At 55.6% G+C, this 13347-nt stretch overlaps 1 protein-coding gene across 7 annotated transcripts; it reads left to right on the top strand.

The window, feature by feature from the left end:
- Positions 1–6495: 6495 nt before the first annotated feature.
- On the top strand, positions 6496–12981 carry KLK14 (kallikrein related peptidase 14). 7 transcript variants are annotated; one of them, XM_042231089.2, is made up of 6 exons: positions 6496–7119; positions 7535–7596; positions 8707–8875; positions 10816–11069; positions 11769–11905; positions 12468–12981. In XM_042231089.2, exons 2-6 carry the CDS (start codon positions 7557–7559, stop codon positions 12621–12623), a joined length of 756 nt encoding a protein of 251 aa, XP_042087023.1. In that variant the 5' UTR covers positions 6496–7119; positions 7535–7556; the 3' UTR covers positions 12624–12981. The 7 variants fall into 7 exon arrangements, with proteins under 7 accessions (XP_042087023.1, XP_042087022.1, XP_042087025.1 ...); XM_042231088.2 differs by having other exon boundaries at positions 8686–8875; XM_042231091.2 differs by having other exon boundaries at positions 7499–7596.
- Positions 12982–13347: the final 366 nt, after the last annotated feature.

The raw sequence follows: 13347 nt of genomic DNA, 5'->3' as shown, positions 1-13347 counted from the left end.
ATGGTATCACAGACCCAATGGATATGAGTTTGAGTAAACTCCGGGAGCTGGGGAAGGACAGGGAGACCTGACGGGCTGCAGTCCATGGGGTCACAAAGAGTGGGACACGACTTGGTGACTGAACAAGAAGATCTTAGTTCCCTGACCCAGGATCAAACCCACTCCCCCTGAAACCAAAGAGTCAAGTCCTAACCACTGGACCACCAGGGAAGTCCCAAGGTCGATTTGCACACTCCAGACCAGGCACTCTTTGGGGCTGTACCAGGAGATAAGGATGCAGCTGAGAACTCCTTGCCCATGGAGGCATGGAGACAGATTTGGAGACTGAATGTCAGAGCGTTTAACAGCCAGATGACCCAAATTCTGACCCCAGCTAACGCCATTTGCACAAGGGACTTCTGTCTGAGAACCCGGTTTCCTCATCTCTCACATCATCCTAAGACTAGCCCTAACCCCAACTTCATACAGCTCCTGCAAGAATTAAAGGTGATAACGCAGGCAAAGTCCTAGACAACCTGCCAGATTTGTAGTTATAAGTGGAGGTCAAGACAGGCATTTGCTGACCGGGAGTCAGAAGCCTCCTGGAGAGAGGGCCCCCCACCCCGCCCGCGGGGTTTCACAGTCCCTGGAGGCGGCCAGAGTCTACCTGTCCCGCCATTTATTCCCAAGGTCACGCCCTAGCCTATATCTGCATCCAGAGGAGCTCCACCTCTAAAACCCCACAAAATCCCACATCCCACTCCCTGACCACAGCCTCCCTCCCATGCTTCCAGAGCTCTGCCGGACCTGTTTGTCTACCTCCAAGACACTCCGGCAGCTCCACCAACCGAGCCCCTTCTCTCTGCACCTCCTGTACACTCACAGTCCGCCCTCTTAACGGCCCCCCGCCCTCTGGCCCTCCACTGTCTTAATCTCCCCGCTCTCAGCATCCCTCCTCCCAATCACCCAGCCCTGCACGCGCCTGCTCTTTGCTGGAGGCAAACGAACAAGAACCATTCAGCTGCTCAGAAGAGGCCGCTGTTAAATTCCTGGTCGCCAACCTCACCTGGGAACCTACCCGCCACCCTTACCTCCCCAAGCTCGTGCCCCCTGGAGACGGGATGAGCTGGCCCTAGCGTCCCGGCCACCTGACCCCCACCCCTTCCTGCTTCCTTCCCCAACAATGGGAGAGGCTTCCTTCCTTCTGTCTGGAGCTAATCCCCCGCCGGGGCGGCTCACCCTCCGCCCCTGTGTTCTCAGGCATCCGGCTCCCTGCGGTGGGGAAGAGCCCGCCGTCCGGGTTTGGACGACGGGGCCACCGCACCACTTTGCGTAACCGTGGTCGGGCGACTCCCCTTCCCCACCTGCGCGCGGAGGATAATAAGAGCACCCTTCTCATGAGGCCGTGGGAAGGGTTCGGCGAGGTAATTGACGAAACATGCGTTAAAACGGCGTTGGACACACAAGTAAGGGTTCAGATGAAACTGACGCTCAAATCACGGAGACAATAGAGAGGGTTCAGAGGGTCGGGGAGCCCAGTGCGCCGCCCGTCCTCCGGGGCTTACCCGCCGATTGACCTTGGACGGGCCACTCCCCACTCCCCCAGCCTCCTTCGTCTGGCTGTGAAACCGGCTCAGGAGAGTACCTAGCCCAGCGAAGGTGGACTTTCCACGACTTCACTGCACTCATCCCCTTTCTTCTCTCCCCTGGCTCAGCTTCTCCAGCTACGCTGGCCTCCTCGCTGGTCCCGAGGCACATCAGACCCCCTTGCACCCCAGAACCTTTGCAGATGCGGCCATCACCCCCAGCGCCCCCCCACCCCCATGTCCCTCCAACCTGTAGGTCTTTCCTCAAAGAGCGCCTTCCCCCTGACCTCCTCCCTGCTTTCTCTTTTTAAGAATTTTCTTTTTTGATGTGGACCCTTTTATAAGTCTTTATTGAATTTGTTACAATATTGTTTCTGTTTTCTGGTTTTGTTTTTTGCCTGTGTGGCATGTGGGATCTTAGCTCTTCCCTGATCAGGGATCGAACCCATGCCCCCTACAGATAGTGGTGAAGTCTTAACCACTAGACTACCAGGGAAGTCCCCTCCCTGCTTTCTTCTTCTTAGGACTCATGACTTGTGATATTATATATTATATTTAACTTTCTTTTGCTTCCAGGGTTTAAGTATCAGTGAGGCAGAGATGTCTGTCTGCTTTGTTTACTGCCATATCCTCAGCGCTCAGAAGGCTTCCCTGATAGCTCAGCTGGTAAAGAATTCCCCTGCAATGCAGGGGACCCCGGTTCGATCCCTGGGTCGGGAAGATCCACTGGAGAAGGGAAAGGCTACCCACTCCAGTATTCTGGCCTGGAGAATTCCATGGACTGTATAGTTCCTGGCGTCGCAAAGAGTTGAACACACTTTCCACTTTCCAGCACTTAGAACCGTGACTGATGTATAATAGGTACTCAAGAAATACTTGTTGAAGGGAAGGAGGGAGAGGAAGAAAGGGAGATAGGAAGGCGGGGGCAGGGAAGGAGGAATGAAAGAATCTAGCCCACATTAAGAAAGTTACCTGGGATCTTCCCGGACCAGGGATCGAGCCAGTATCCCCTGCATTGCAAGGTGGATTCTTAACCACTGGACCACCAGGAAATCCCACATGACACGGAGAAACTAAGCCCATGCCATAACTGCTGAGCCTGTGCTGTGGACCGTGGGAACTGCAACCACTGAGCCCACGTGCCTAGAGCCTGTGCTCCGCAGCGAGAGAAGCCACCGCAGTGAGAAGCCCAGGCACTGCAGCAAAGACCCAGCACGGCCAGAAAATACAAACAAACACTCGTCCCTAAAATGTCTAGCCTGTGCCCAAAATAACTCTTAAAAAATAGGACACACAAAATGTGGCCCATCCATACAAAGATGTATGATCCAGCCTTTGAAAGGAAGGAGAAAAGAAAGAGAAAGGAAGACTTCCCGGGTGGTCCAGTGGTTAAGGCGACACGGGTTCGATCCCTGGTCCGGGAAGATTCCACACACCACAGAGCACCTGAGCCCATGCTCTGCAACAAGAGAAACCACCACAGGGAGAGGCCCACTCGCCGAAACTAGAGAAGAGCCCCCACTCGCCACAAGGAGAGAGGAGCCCCCACTCGCCGCATCGAGAGAGGAGCCCCCACTCGCCGCAACGAGAGAAAGCCTGCGTGCAGCAATGAAGACCCAGCACTGCCAAAAAGAAAATTACCAGATTATTAGAAAGCAAGGAAATTCTGATGCATTACAGCATGTCACGTGAACCTTGAAGACATTGTGCTCACTGAAATGTGTCGAATTCACAGAGACAGAAAGTAGAATGGAGTCTACCAGGGCCTGGGCCAGGGAGGTTGGGAAGCTGCTGTTTTCATGGGGACAGACATGCCGTCAGAGGAGATGGAAAGGTTTTGGAGACAGATGATGGTAATGGTTGCACAGCCGAGTGGAAGTATTTCTGCCACTGGACTGTACACTTGGTGATGTAATGACTTTCCTGGTGGTCCAGTGGTTAGAATCTACCTTGCAGTGCAGGGCACCCGGGTTCGATCCCTGGCCGGGGAAGTAAGATGCCACATGACACAAGGCCAAAAGAAAAAACAAGAAACAAAACAAGTTCCCAGTCCCAGTGGCCACCTCGCTGGGTGGGCGCCACCTGCCGCGGCCAGCACAAGCAAGAGTCGCACCTGCACAGGGAGAGAACGGAGCGTCCCCGCTAAGAAAATAAGAGAGAGACAAAAGATGGGGTTGAGAGGATCAGACCAAAATGGCTGATGCCTTGCTTTATTGTGCTGCGGTATATATAGGGTAAAGTACGTGACTTAAGGCACTCACAAGGTTGTTTTTTAATCTCAGGATACAATCACCAGACCCTTACCATTGTATACAGAACACAATCAGAATATCTATCTTCTATGAAATATACACAATAAGATAATCTATCTTCTATGAAATGTTGCCGAAACCAAACATCTTGGAGCCTTAAGGGTTATAAAAACTCTCGAGGGTGGCGGGACAGGGAGCTTAGGCACGTGTCCTAGGGCCCGGCATACCTGCCAGGGAGCTCCCAAGACTTAACCCTTCACGGGTCGTCCCCCGCAGCTGGGTCCAACCCTCGTGCCACTCTCTTCTTCAAATTCATCTTAACTTCCCTGACGCCATCCTCTCCTGGTTTCCTTCTTAGCTCTTCCAGTTCTCCTTCTTGGCCCTTCGCCCCCTAAGCTGAGGATCTTCCGTGGGGTCTTGAGCAGACGCCCCGGGTCTTTTCACTCTACTCAGTCTCCCCACATGAGTGGGACAGTGGTCTGGTTTCCAGCACCTTCCACTGGTGCTAGCGACACCCCACCGCTGTCTCCAACATGAAAGCTCCCCTAAGAGGCAGCCCAGGTCTGCAGTGAGGACCCTAAGGGCTCTTCTCTCCCCTGCTCAGAATCACTGGGGGATCACTTCTCCCTCTAGCACTCTGAGCTTTGCACCGCCCTCCCATCTGAAGAGCTCTACTCAGAGTTGCTCTCTTCACTCTGTCCATCCCCCTGGTGAACTCCTACTCATCCGCAGTGCTGACTTGAAAGCCCACCCTCTAGGAGCCCTTTCCCTACTCCTGGGGCTTCATCAGAACCTTCGATAGTCCCCGCCATCCAATCAGAACACACATCACACCAGACTGTTTCCTGTTGCCTCTTTGACCTTTCCTGCCAGACTGTGAGCTCCCGGGAGGCAAGGACTGTGGCCGTGTGTCCAGTCATTCAGTCATCAAATATTTTTTGAGGACCTCCATAATGGGTGGAGTGGGAGCAAGGCAACCAAGAATGGAGTGTGGCTGGAAGGGAATGAATAACCTGGCAGTGACGTTGAGGTATCTAGGGGCTGGGACAGGTGGGGGGTAACCCAGTTAACGGAGGAGCCCTGTTTGTGGCCACATCCCCGGCACTTTTTTCCTGGGCTCCCTGGGTTTCACTGAGACCTTCTGCTTTAGCCGAGTATTCTTTCTAGGAAGAGATCTCGGCTTTATCTTCCAGCTCAGCAGGGGATCCCTGTGAGTCCTTCAAGTTACAACCCTCTGGGACCTCCCTGGCAGTACAGCAATGAGGAATCCACCTGCCAGTGCTGGGGACAGGGGTCCGATCCCTGGGTTGGGAAGATTCCCTGAAGGAGGGCACAGCAACCCACTCCAGTATTCTTGCCTGGAGAATGCTGAGGACAAAGGAGCCTGGTGAGCTACAGTCCATGGGGCCACCAGGAGTCAGACACGACTGAGCACGCGTGTAAACTAGCTAGTGGGAAGCTGCTTTATAGCACAGAGAGCTCAGCTCAGTGCTCTGCGATGACCTAGAGGGGTGGGACGCGGGCGGGAGGGAAGCTCAGGAGAGAGGGGATATACTTATACATAAGGCTGACTCACGTTGTTATACAGGCAGAAACTAACACGCTGTAAAGCAATTATCCTCCAATTAAAAATAAATTATAAAATGGAATGTCAAACATTCAGTGAAATTAAAATTTTAAAAATTAAAATGAATTATAAACAAAAAACCTCCATGCTCTCGAGGCAGGGAGGGACAGGGGTTCAATCCCTGGTCGAGGAACTACGATTCTGCATGCCAAAACAAAAATAAAACGCACTATAGCATCTGAGCCCTCACAGAGCAGCTGCCTGTTCCACAGCACCCCTCCCCACCCCTCCCCACCCCCGCCTTGTCCACAGAGAATTCTCTCTCGGCAGAAGGGCTTCTATTTGTGCATTTCACCCTTCTGGTCTACCAGGGCCTGAACCAAGGTTTTCAGCCTGAAGCAGTGTGGCCTCTCTGCAAAGCCAGTTGAAGGGAAAACAGTTGAAAGGGGGCGCTGAGTGCCTCTGCAAGGGGGTGGGGGAGCAGCAGTCCAGGTGGAAAGGGGAGGAAAGTGGTTTGGGAGCCAGACCCCCGGGAGAGGGGGCGCTGGGGGGCAGTGGGGAGAGTGCAGACAGCTGACCTCCTGAGTCACCCTGAGGTGGTCCAGACCCGACTGACTGCCCTGAGACAAACTGCAGTCATTAGGGAATTTAAGAGCCTGGGGGAGGAGCTGAGGGTGGCGGGGCCCTGCCCAACAGTTAGGATGGGTCCCCAGGCCCATCCCCCATCTCATCACTCTGTCTCTCCTGCTCTCCCTGGGTCTCTGTCCCCACTCTCTCTGGGTCCCTTCCCCTTCTCTCTGGGTCCTTCTATCCCACTCTCCCTGACCTCTCTGCAGAGCCTGAGTTGGGGGGCACCCGTTTTGCCCTGATCCTCCCTCCCCGACTCCTTGCCAGGGCCCCTGCTCCCCCACCTTTCAGGACAGCGAAAACCACAGAATGAGAACGTGTGGGAGACAGGACACCCAGAACCTTGGTGCCCCCAGCACCTCCCGTCTCCTGCAGCTCCCAGCCCCACCCCTCTGTGGCCGTCATCTCTCCTCTCTGCCTCCCCGTCTCCCCTTTCTCTCAAGTGCCCCCTGTGCCCCTGCTCCCTCTCCCCCGGCTCCGCCTGGTCTCTCCTCGGGGTCTTTGCGTCCCTCCTTGTCCTCTCTGGGTCTCCTCCCCTCGTCTCTGCTGCCATCTCTCACGTGTGTGTTTGAAGGGTGGGGCGCCTCTGCTTCCTTTCTCTCTGTGTGCTTTTTTCTCCTTTTCTCTGCCTGTTTCTGTTCTGTCTTCCCCTCCTTCCTTCTGTTTCTCTGCCTCTGTCTGTCACTCTTCCCACACTCATCTCTCCGTGAATCCCTGTCCCTGCGCCCCACCCCAACCCATCTTGTCTTTTTCTGTCTGCCTCCTCCTTCCCCGTCTCTAGTCTCCATCTCCCTAAATTCTCTCCACCTCTCACACGTCTCTCTGGCCCATATTCCTCTCCCTCTTCCTATTGCTACTTCTCTCACAAATCCTTGCCTCTCTGCTGCCGGGGCAGCCTGTCTCTCTCTCTGCCTCTGTCTCTGCCTCTGTCCCTCCCTCTCCCGGCCCTTCCCAGCACCTTCCCCCGAGTCCCCCCACCCCACCCCACCCCACCCCGTCCACCCTGCCCCAGAGTCTCCCCCTCCCTAGGTTCCTCCCAGATTATAACACCTTCCCCCGCCAGGTAGGCAGGTTCTCATGAACAATTGTGGCTGATCTCCGGCCAGAGGTGAGATGGGAGGAGATGGGACAGGGATCCTGGAGTGGGAAATAGGCAATTAAAAAAAAAGAGAGAGAGAAAAAAAAAAAACTCAGAAGGGTGGAGGAAGGAGCAGGGCCAGCTACTCAGACCAGGGATAAAAGGCCTCGGAGAGTGACAAGGAAGCCAGATGCCACCCCCACTCCCCCAGACAGGAGACATCAAGGCAAGCCCTGAGCCTTTTTCAGCATCCTCTCCAGCCAACAAGGAGCCCCACCCCCCACCCACGGCCCAGACCCTGCCCTCCTGGTCTCTGGCCTCTATTCTGTCCCACAACCCGTGTCCCTAAGGGTCTCAGTCTCTAAGAGGCTCTCTCGCCTATAACCTATAACCTCTAGGTCTCTTGCAGCTTCCTTGGCCCTCACGTTCTCTCTGCATTTGCCAGGATCCAGCCACCAGCTCTCAGAATGTTCCTCATGCTGATGGCTCTTCAGATCTTGGCTGTAGGTAAGACAGTGGGTGGGCGGGGAGCTGGACTCTGAGAAGAGACTGGGAGATGGGGAAGGGCCCTGGGGACCTGAGATGCTCACCTGGCAAGAAGGGGTGGGGGGTAGTCTGGGGCCCATGGTTGAGGAGCATGCTAGAGGAAGGCCCAAGTTCTAAGTGGTGAAGGTGTTAGAGTATCGCAGGGTCCAGAGACTTGTAGGAGATAGTGAAGAGTTGGACACGACTGAGCAACTGAACAACAACATCAAGAGATAGTGAGAAATCAAGGGAGGAATTGAGCAAAACAATCAGGTCTTGACCGAGTCTTATGAGAAAGTACCAGCGGGACACTTGCTGACTGCGTTGCTCTCTAGCCGCTCAGTCGTGTCCACCTCTTTGCGACCCCATGGACTGTAGCCCACCAGGCTCCTCTGTCCATGGGATTTCCCAGGCAAGAATACTAGACTGGGTTGCCATTTCATCCTCCAGGGGATCTTCCCGACCCAGGGATCGAACCTTTGTCTCCTAAATGGCAGGCAGAGTCTCTACCACAGAGTCACCTGGGAAGCCCTGTTGATTGTATTAGGGAAGAATTAAGTGACGGCAGAAATGATGATGGGGTGGTGGGCTCCTGGCGGGGCAGTGGTGTGGTATACAGAGCGGGTGTAGGGAGAAAGGGGTAACCTGGAGGCCCTGTGTGATCCTGGGGGACCACACACAGAGTGAGAAGTCTGGGGAAGGGACAGGGGGCTCCCTGAAGGTGTTAGAGGATTGCTGAGCAGAGCTGTGGCATATTGCATTAAGTGATCGTAGGAAGCATGCATGGGAAAGCAGAGTCAGGAGCGGTAGTCTCAGGGCCGAGGATGAGGTGGTTCTGGGACCTCATAATAGATGCTATGCAGGTGCCTGGGGGTGAGAGGGTGTCAGAAAACTCCCGGGTTGTGTCGGGACAATACTGGGGGCACTGTTGGGCATATCTCATTCAGGGTGGGGTAGATAAAGATGAGTGGGTTAAGGATTAGGCAACATAGGGAGGACTTGTGGGGGACATCCTAGAGAGCTAGGGGCAGGGTGGGAGAGCTTTTGTTTACCTGCTTTCCCCCACTCCAGCTCACCCTTGCCTTCTCCTAGCTGTGGCCCAGAACCAAGGGGATGAGAAGATCATCGGTGGCTACACATGCATCCGGAGCTCCCAACCGTGGCAGGCAGCCCTCCTGCAAGGCCCCCAGCGTCGTTTCCTCTGTGGAGGGTCCCTGCTGTCCGACCAGTGGGTCATCACCGCTGCTCACTGCGCCCGCCTGTGAGTGGTTCCTTCCTAATTCTTCTGCCACGTGAATTCTAGAGTCTAGCCCTGTGTACAACCCAGGGTACTAGCTGGATCCTAGTTTGGGATCTAGATAAGAGCCTAGAACCACAGACCCAGAACATGGAAGCCAGCCATAAATCTAGAATCTGCTTTTAGATTCTAAAAGCAGATCAGCTGTTTAGAAACCATGATCATGTGCTCAGTCATTCAGTCACATCTGACTCTTCGGGTCTCCGTGGACAGTGATCCAACAGGCTGCTCTATCCATAGGATTTTTCTAGGCAAGAATACTGGAGTGGGTTGCCATTTCCTCCTCCAGGAGATCTTCCTGATCCAAGGATCAAACCTGCGTCTCATACATTGGCAGGTGGATTCTTTACCACTGAGCCACCTGGGAAGCCAGCTGGAACCCATACACCAGCTTAGAGTCCTGCATGGAATCTAAAACCTAACACAAAACGTGACATCCATCCAGAGGCCAAGCTCCACACAGAGGCTAAGACTGGGAGTGGTGGTTGAACTCAGGACACAGCTACCTTCAGACACTCAGGACCCCCTCTCAGAACACTGCCTGGAATCCAGAGTCAGGTTCAGAGCCCACCGTCCAGCCATGAATCTGGAAACCTGCTTGCAGCTCAGAGCACGGGATAAAGAACCTGGAGCTTGTTCTAGATCCAACATTTAATCCAGAGTCTAGTCTATAGCTCTTCTTTGAGCAGCCTAGAACCCAGACCTCAACCTGCTCTCTCCATCCCAGAATGAAGACCATAAGCTAAAGATTCATAGAGAGCCCAGAGCCCTTCCCAGTTTCTAGACCTAAACCTGGACCCCACACTAGAAGTCAAAGTCCAGACAAAAGCTCACCCAGTGCTCATAAACCAGATCTAATGCCATAAACTGAAGTTCAGTGTAGAACCGAGGCCCCAGAGTCAAGAACATAAAGCCCAGGATGGAACCAACACCTAGAACCTGGGATTCTGACCATGGTCTGGAGCTCCTTCCAGAACCTAGAGCCCAACCTGAGGTCAAAGGCTCAGACCAGAATCTTGAACCAAGAATCCGGACTATCACCTGTAATTTGATCTAAAGCAGAGCCCAACCTAATATCAAGAATGCAGGTTGATGTTTAGAACCCCGAGTCCAGCTGGACCACAGAGCTCAAGCCACTGTCTACAACCCACATCCTAAACCAGAGTTTCATCAAGAACCCAGAACTCAACCTAGAAACTGGAGCTCACACCAGTATCTAGAAAGTATGCTAGCATCTAGATTTAATCTATAACGCAACTCTTAGCTTCGAGTCAAAAGTTTAGGATGTCTAGAGCCCAAAAGCCAGGCTGGAACTGCAGAGCCTGCCTGGCTCCTACTCCAGAAGATCAATTTGATTTAGAGCCTAGAGCCACAGCTCAGAGCCTCACTTTAGAACACAGAGTATTGACCCAGGCGCATACTCTAGGGCAGAGCCAGCAAGCCCCAAACCTCAGAAGGCAGACCACAGCCCACCAGGGGAAGGGGCAGATATAAGACTGGGCCCAGAGAGAGTGTCCAGGCTGGAGGCAAGGGTCCAAGATTCCAGGAAACACTTCTGCCTGCAGTTAGAGGGAGGGTTGTGTGTGTGCTCAGCAGGGTCCAACTCTTTGTGAACCTGGACTGTAGCCCACCAGGCCTCTCTGTCCATGGGGATTCTCCAGGCAAAAATACTGGAGTGAGTTGCCATGCCCTCCTCCAGGGGATCCTCCCGACCCAGGGCTGGAACCCGCGTCTCTGGTGTCTCCTGCCGTGGCAGGGCGATTCGTTACCGCTGAGCCGCCTGGGAAGCCCAGGGGGAGAGTTAACCTGGAGGAAAACTCCTGGGGAGGGAGCATGGCTGGAGGGTGGGGCGGGGTCTCCAGCTCGCATCCTGAAGAGCACTACCCTTGGGGGTCGCGGGCCAGGATCCTTCGAGTCGCCCTGGGCAAGCACAACCTGAAGATCCCGGAGGCCACACAGCAGGTGCTGCGCGTGGTCCGTCAGGTGCCACACCCCCAGTACAACTCGCGGACCAACGACAACGACCTGATGCTGCTGCAGCTGGAGCGGCCCGCCCGGCTGGGGCCGGGGGTGCGGCCCATCTCCGTGGCCAGCTCCTGCGCCGGCGCCGGCACCTCCTGCCTTGTGTCAGGCTGGGGCACCACCTCCAGTCCTATTGGTGAGGGGTCTTGCAACGGGAATGCGGGGCCGGGGGTCTGGACCCCTCGGTCTGCAGGAGGAGGAACTGGGGTCTGGACCCCGGGTCTGAGGGAGGAGGGGCTGGGGGCCTGGACCCCCGGGTCTGAGGGAGGAGGGGCTGGGGTCTGGACCCCTGGGTCTGCTGGAGGAGGGGCTGGGGTCTGGACTCCAGGGTCTGAGGGAGGAGGGGCTGAGGTCCAGACCCCTGGGTCTGAGTCGGGAGGGTCTGGGGGTCAGGACTCCTGGGTCTGAGGGAGGAGGGGCTGCGGTCTGGACCCCCAGGTCTGAGGGAGGAGGGGTGGGGGCCTGGACCCCAGGGTCTGAGGGAGGAGGGGCTGGGGTCTGGACCCCTGGGTCTGAGGGAGGAGGAGCTAGGGTCTGGACCCCCGGGTCTGAGGGCCTGAACCCTGGGGTCTGAGGGAGGAGGGGCTGGCATCTGGACCCCCGGGTCTGAGGGAGAAGGGTCTGGGATCTGGACCCCTGGGTCTGAGGGAGGAGGGGCTGCTATCTGGACCCCTGGGTCTGTGGGAGGAGGGGCTGGGCGCCTGGACCCTGGGGTCTGATGGAGGAGGGGCTGAGGGTCAGGACTCCTGGGTCTGCAGGAGGAGGGTCTCAGGTCCTGACTTCTGGGTCGTATTGGAGAGTAGACCTCATTTTAACACCTCAGTGCCTCCCCCAGCCAGGTACCCCAACTCTCTGCAATGCGTGGACATCAACATCTTCTCGGATCAGGAGTGTCGGCGGGCCTACTCTAGCGCCATCACCCCGGGCATGGTCTGTGCAGGGGTCCCCCAAGGCCGGAAGGACTCCTGTCAGGTGAGCCCCAGGGAGTAAGCCTGGGGAGGGAGCTTGTTCCAGGCTGGGACTTAGGTACCAGAGGACCTCAGGAGCAGGAAGATCAGGGGAGGCCCCCCTCCCACCCCCAGAGACCAAGAGAGGTTGTCACAGCCAGGCGGTCTCCTAGCTGCTCACCCTTGGGTATGGACCTAGCCTTCCGGCTTCGGCTTCCTCTCCTGTCCCGTGGGGTCAGCGGGACTGGGTGGAATGGGATGAGCTCGTCCCCGGCAAGAGTGCAGAGCTCTAATCGCTGCTGTCACTGCCATCTTTACATATGGGGCCCTGGAAAGCTGTGCTCAGGGTCTGGGGGTCTTAATCCATCCCTGAGCAATGGCTCCAGAGACACGCGGTGCGGAAACACATATGCGGTGTTCTAGATGCAGAGCTAAGATGAAGAGGAGCCCACGAGACACACGGGACAAGGGGCTGAGATCTCCAGGGGTCTCAGCCCACCGCCCACATCTTTGCCTCTCGGGTTCCCCGCGGCCAGGGCTCTGGCTATCAGTCCATGGATGTCTCCATCTCTGCCTCTCCCCATCAGGGTGACTCCGGGGGACCCCTGGTGTGTGGAGGGCAGCTCCAGGGCCTTGTGTCCTGGGGGATGGAGCGCTGTGCCCAGCCTGGTTACCCCGGCGTCTACACCAACCTGTGCAAATATCACACCTGGATCCAGAGAACCATCCAGAGAGGATCATAGCTGGCGGGACAGAACATCACCTGCCCACATGCTCCCCAGACCCTGCCCTTCCCACTCAAGACCTAGGGACCCCAGCCCCCAGCTCCTCCTCCCTCAGACCCCCAGCATCCTGATCCTGACCCCTGGCTCAGAACTCCCCTCTCCCAGAGCAGTTCCTTCAGGGGTTCTCTCTGTACCCCTACATCCTCCCCCTCGTTATGCAGGGTACCCCAAGACACCAGAGCAGGAGCATGAACACAAAGGCATTGAATGGCACCACATTCTGAAGAAGACAATTTTCAAAGCTCTCAGCGTCTCTAAAAACCAGATAAATGCTACGAATAAAATTTTAACAATCCTGCAACAAGGACCTACTGTATATCACAGGGGACTCTGCTCAATGTTATGTGGCAGCCTGGATGGGAGGGGAGTTTGAGAGAGAAAGAATACACGTATATAGTGTGGCTGAGTCCCTTTGCTGTTCACCTGAAATTATCACAACATTGTTTGTTAATCGGCTACAACTACGTGCTTAGCCGCCCAGTCACGTCCAATTCTTTGCGATCCTTTGGGCTGTAGCCTTCCAGGCTCCTCTGTCCAGGGGATTCTCCAGGCAAGAATACTGGAGTGGGTTGCCATTTCTCCTCCAGGGAATCTTCCCAGCTCAGGGATTGAACCCGAGTCTCCTTCATTGGCAGGTGGATTCTTTACTCGCAGAGCCACCAGGGACCCTAACCGGCGATAC

This window comes from Ovis aries, chromosome 14 (assembly GCF_016772045.2).
Source record: "Ovis aries strain OAR_USU_Benz2616 breed Rambouillet chromosome 14, ARS-UI_Ramb_v3.0, whole genome shotgun sequence".
Lineage (NCBI taxonomy): Eukaryota > Metazoa > Chordata > Mammalia > Artiodactyla > Bovidae > Ovis > Ovis aries.
Note: the sequence above shows the minus strand (reverse complement) of the source record. Positions and strands in the feature narration are given on the sequence as shown.

Bases quoted from the DNA above. Each gene is read 5' to 3' on its own strand.
- KLK14 (XM_042231088.2), top strand. From the start codon at position 7,557: ATGTTCCTCATGCTGATGGCTCTTCAGATCTTGGCTGTAG. The intron at 7,597-8,685 runs GTAAGACAGTGG...CCCCCACTCCAG, and splicing joins TCTTCAGATCTTGGCTGTAG to CTCACCCTTGCCTTCTCCTA. The intron at 11,070-11,768 runs GTGAGGGGTCTT...TGCCTCCCCCAG, and splicing joins CACCACCTCCAGTCCTATTG to CCAGGTACCCCAACTCTCTG.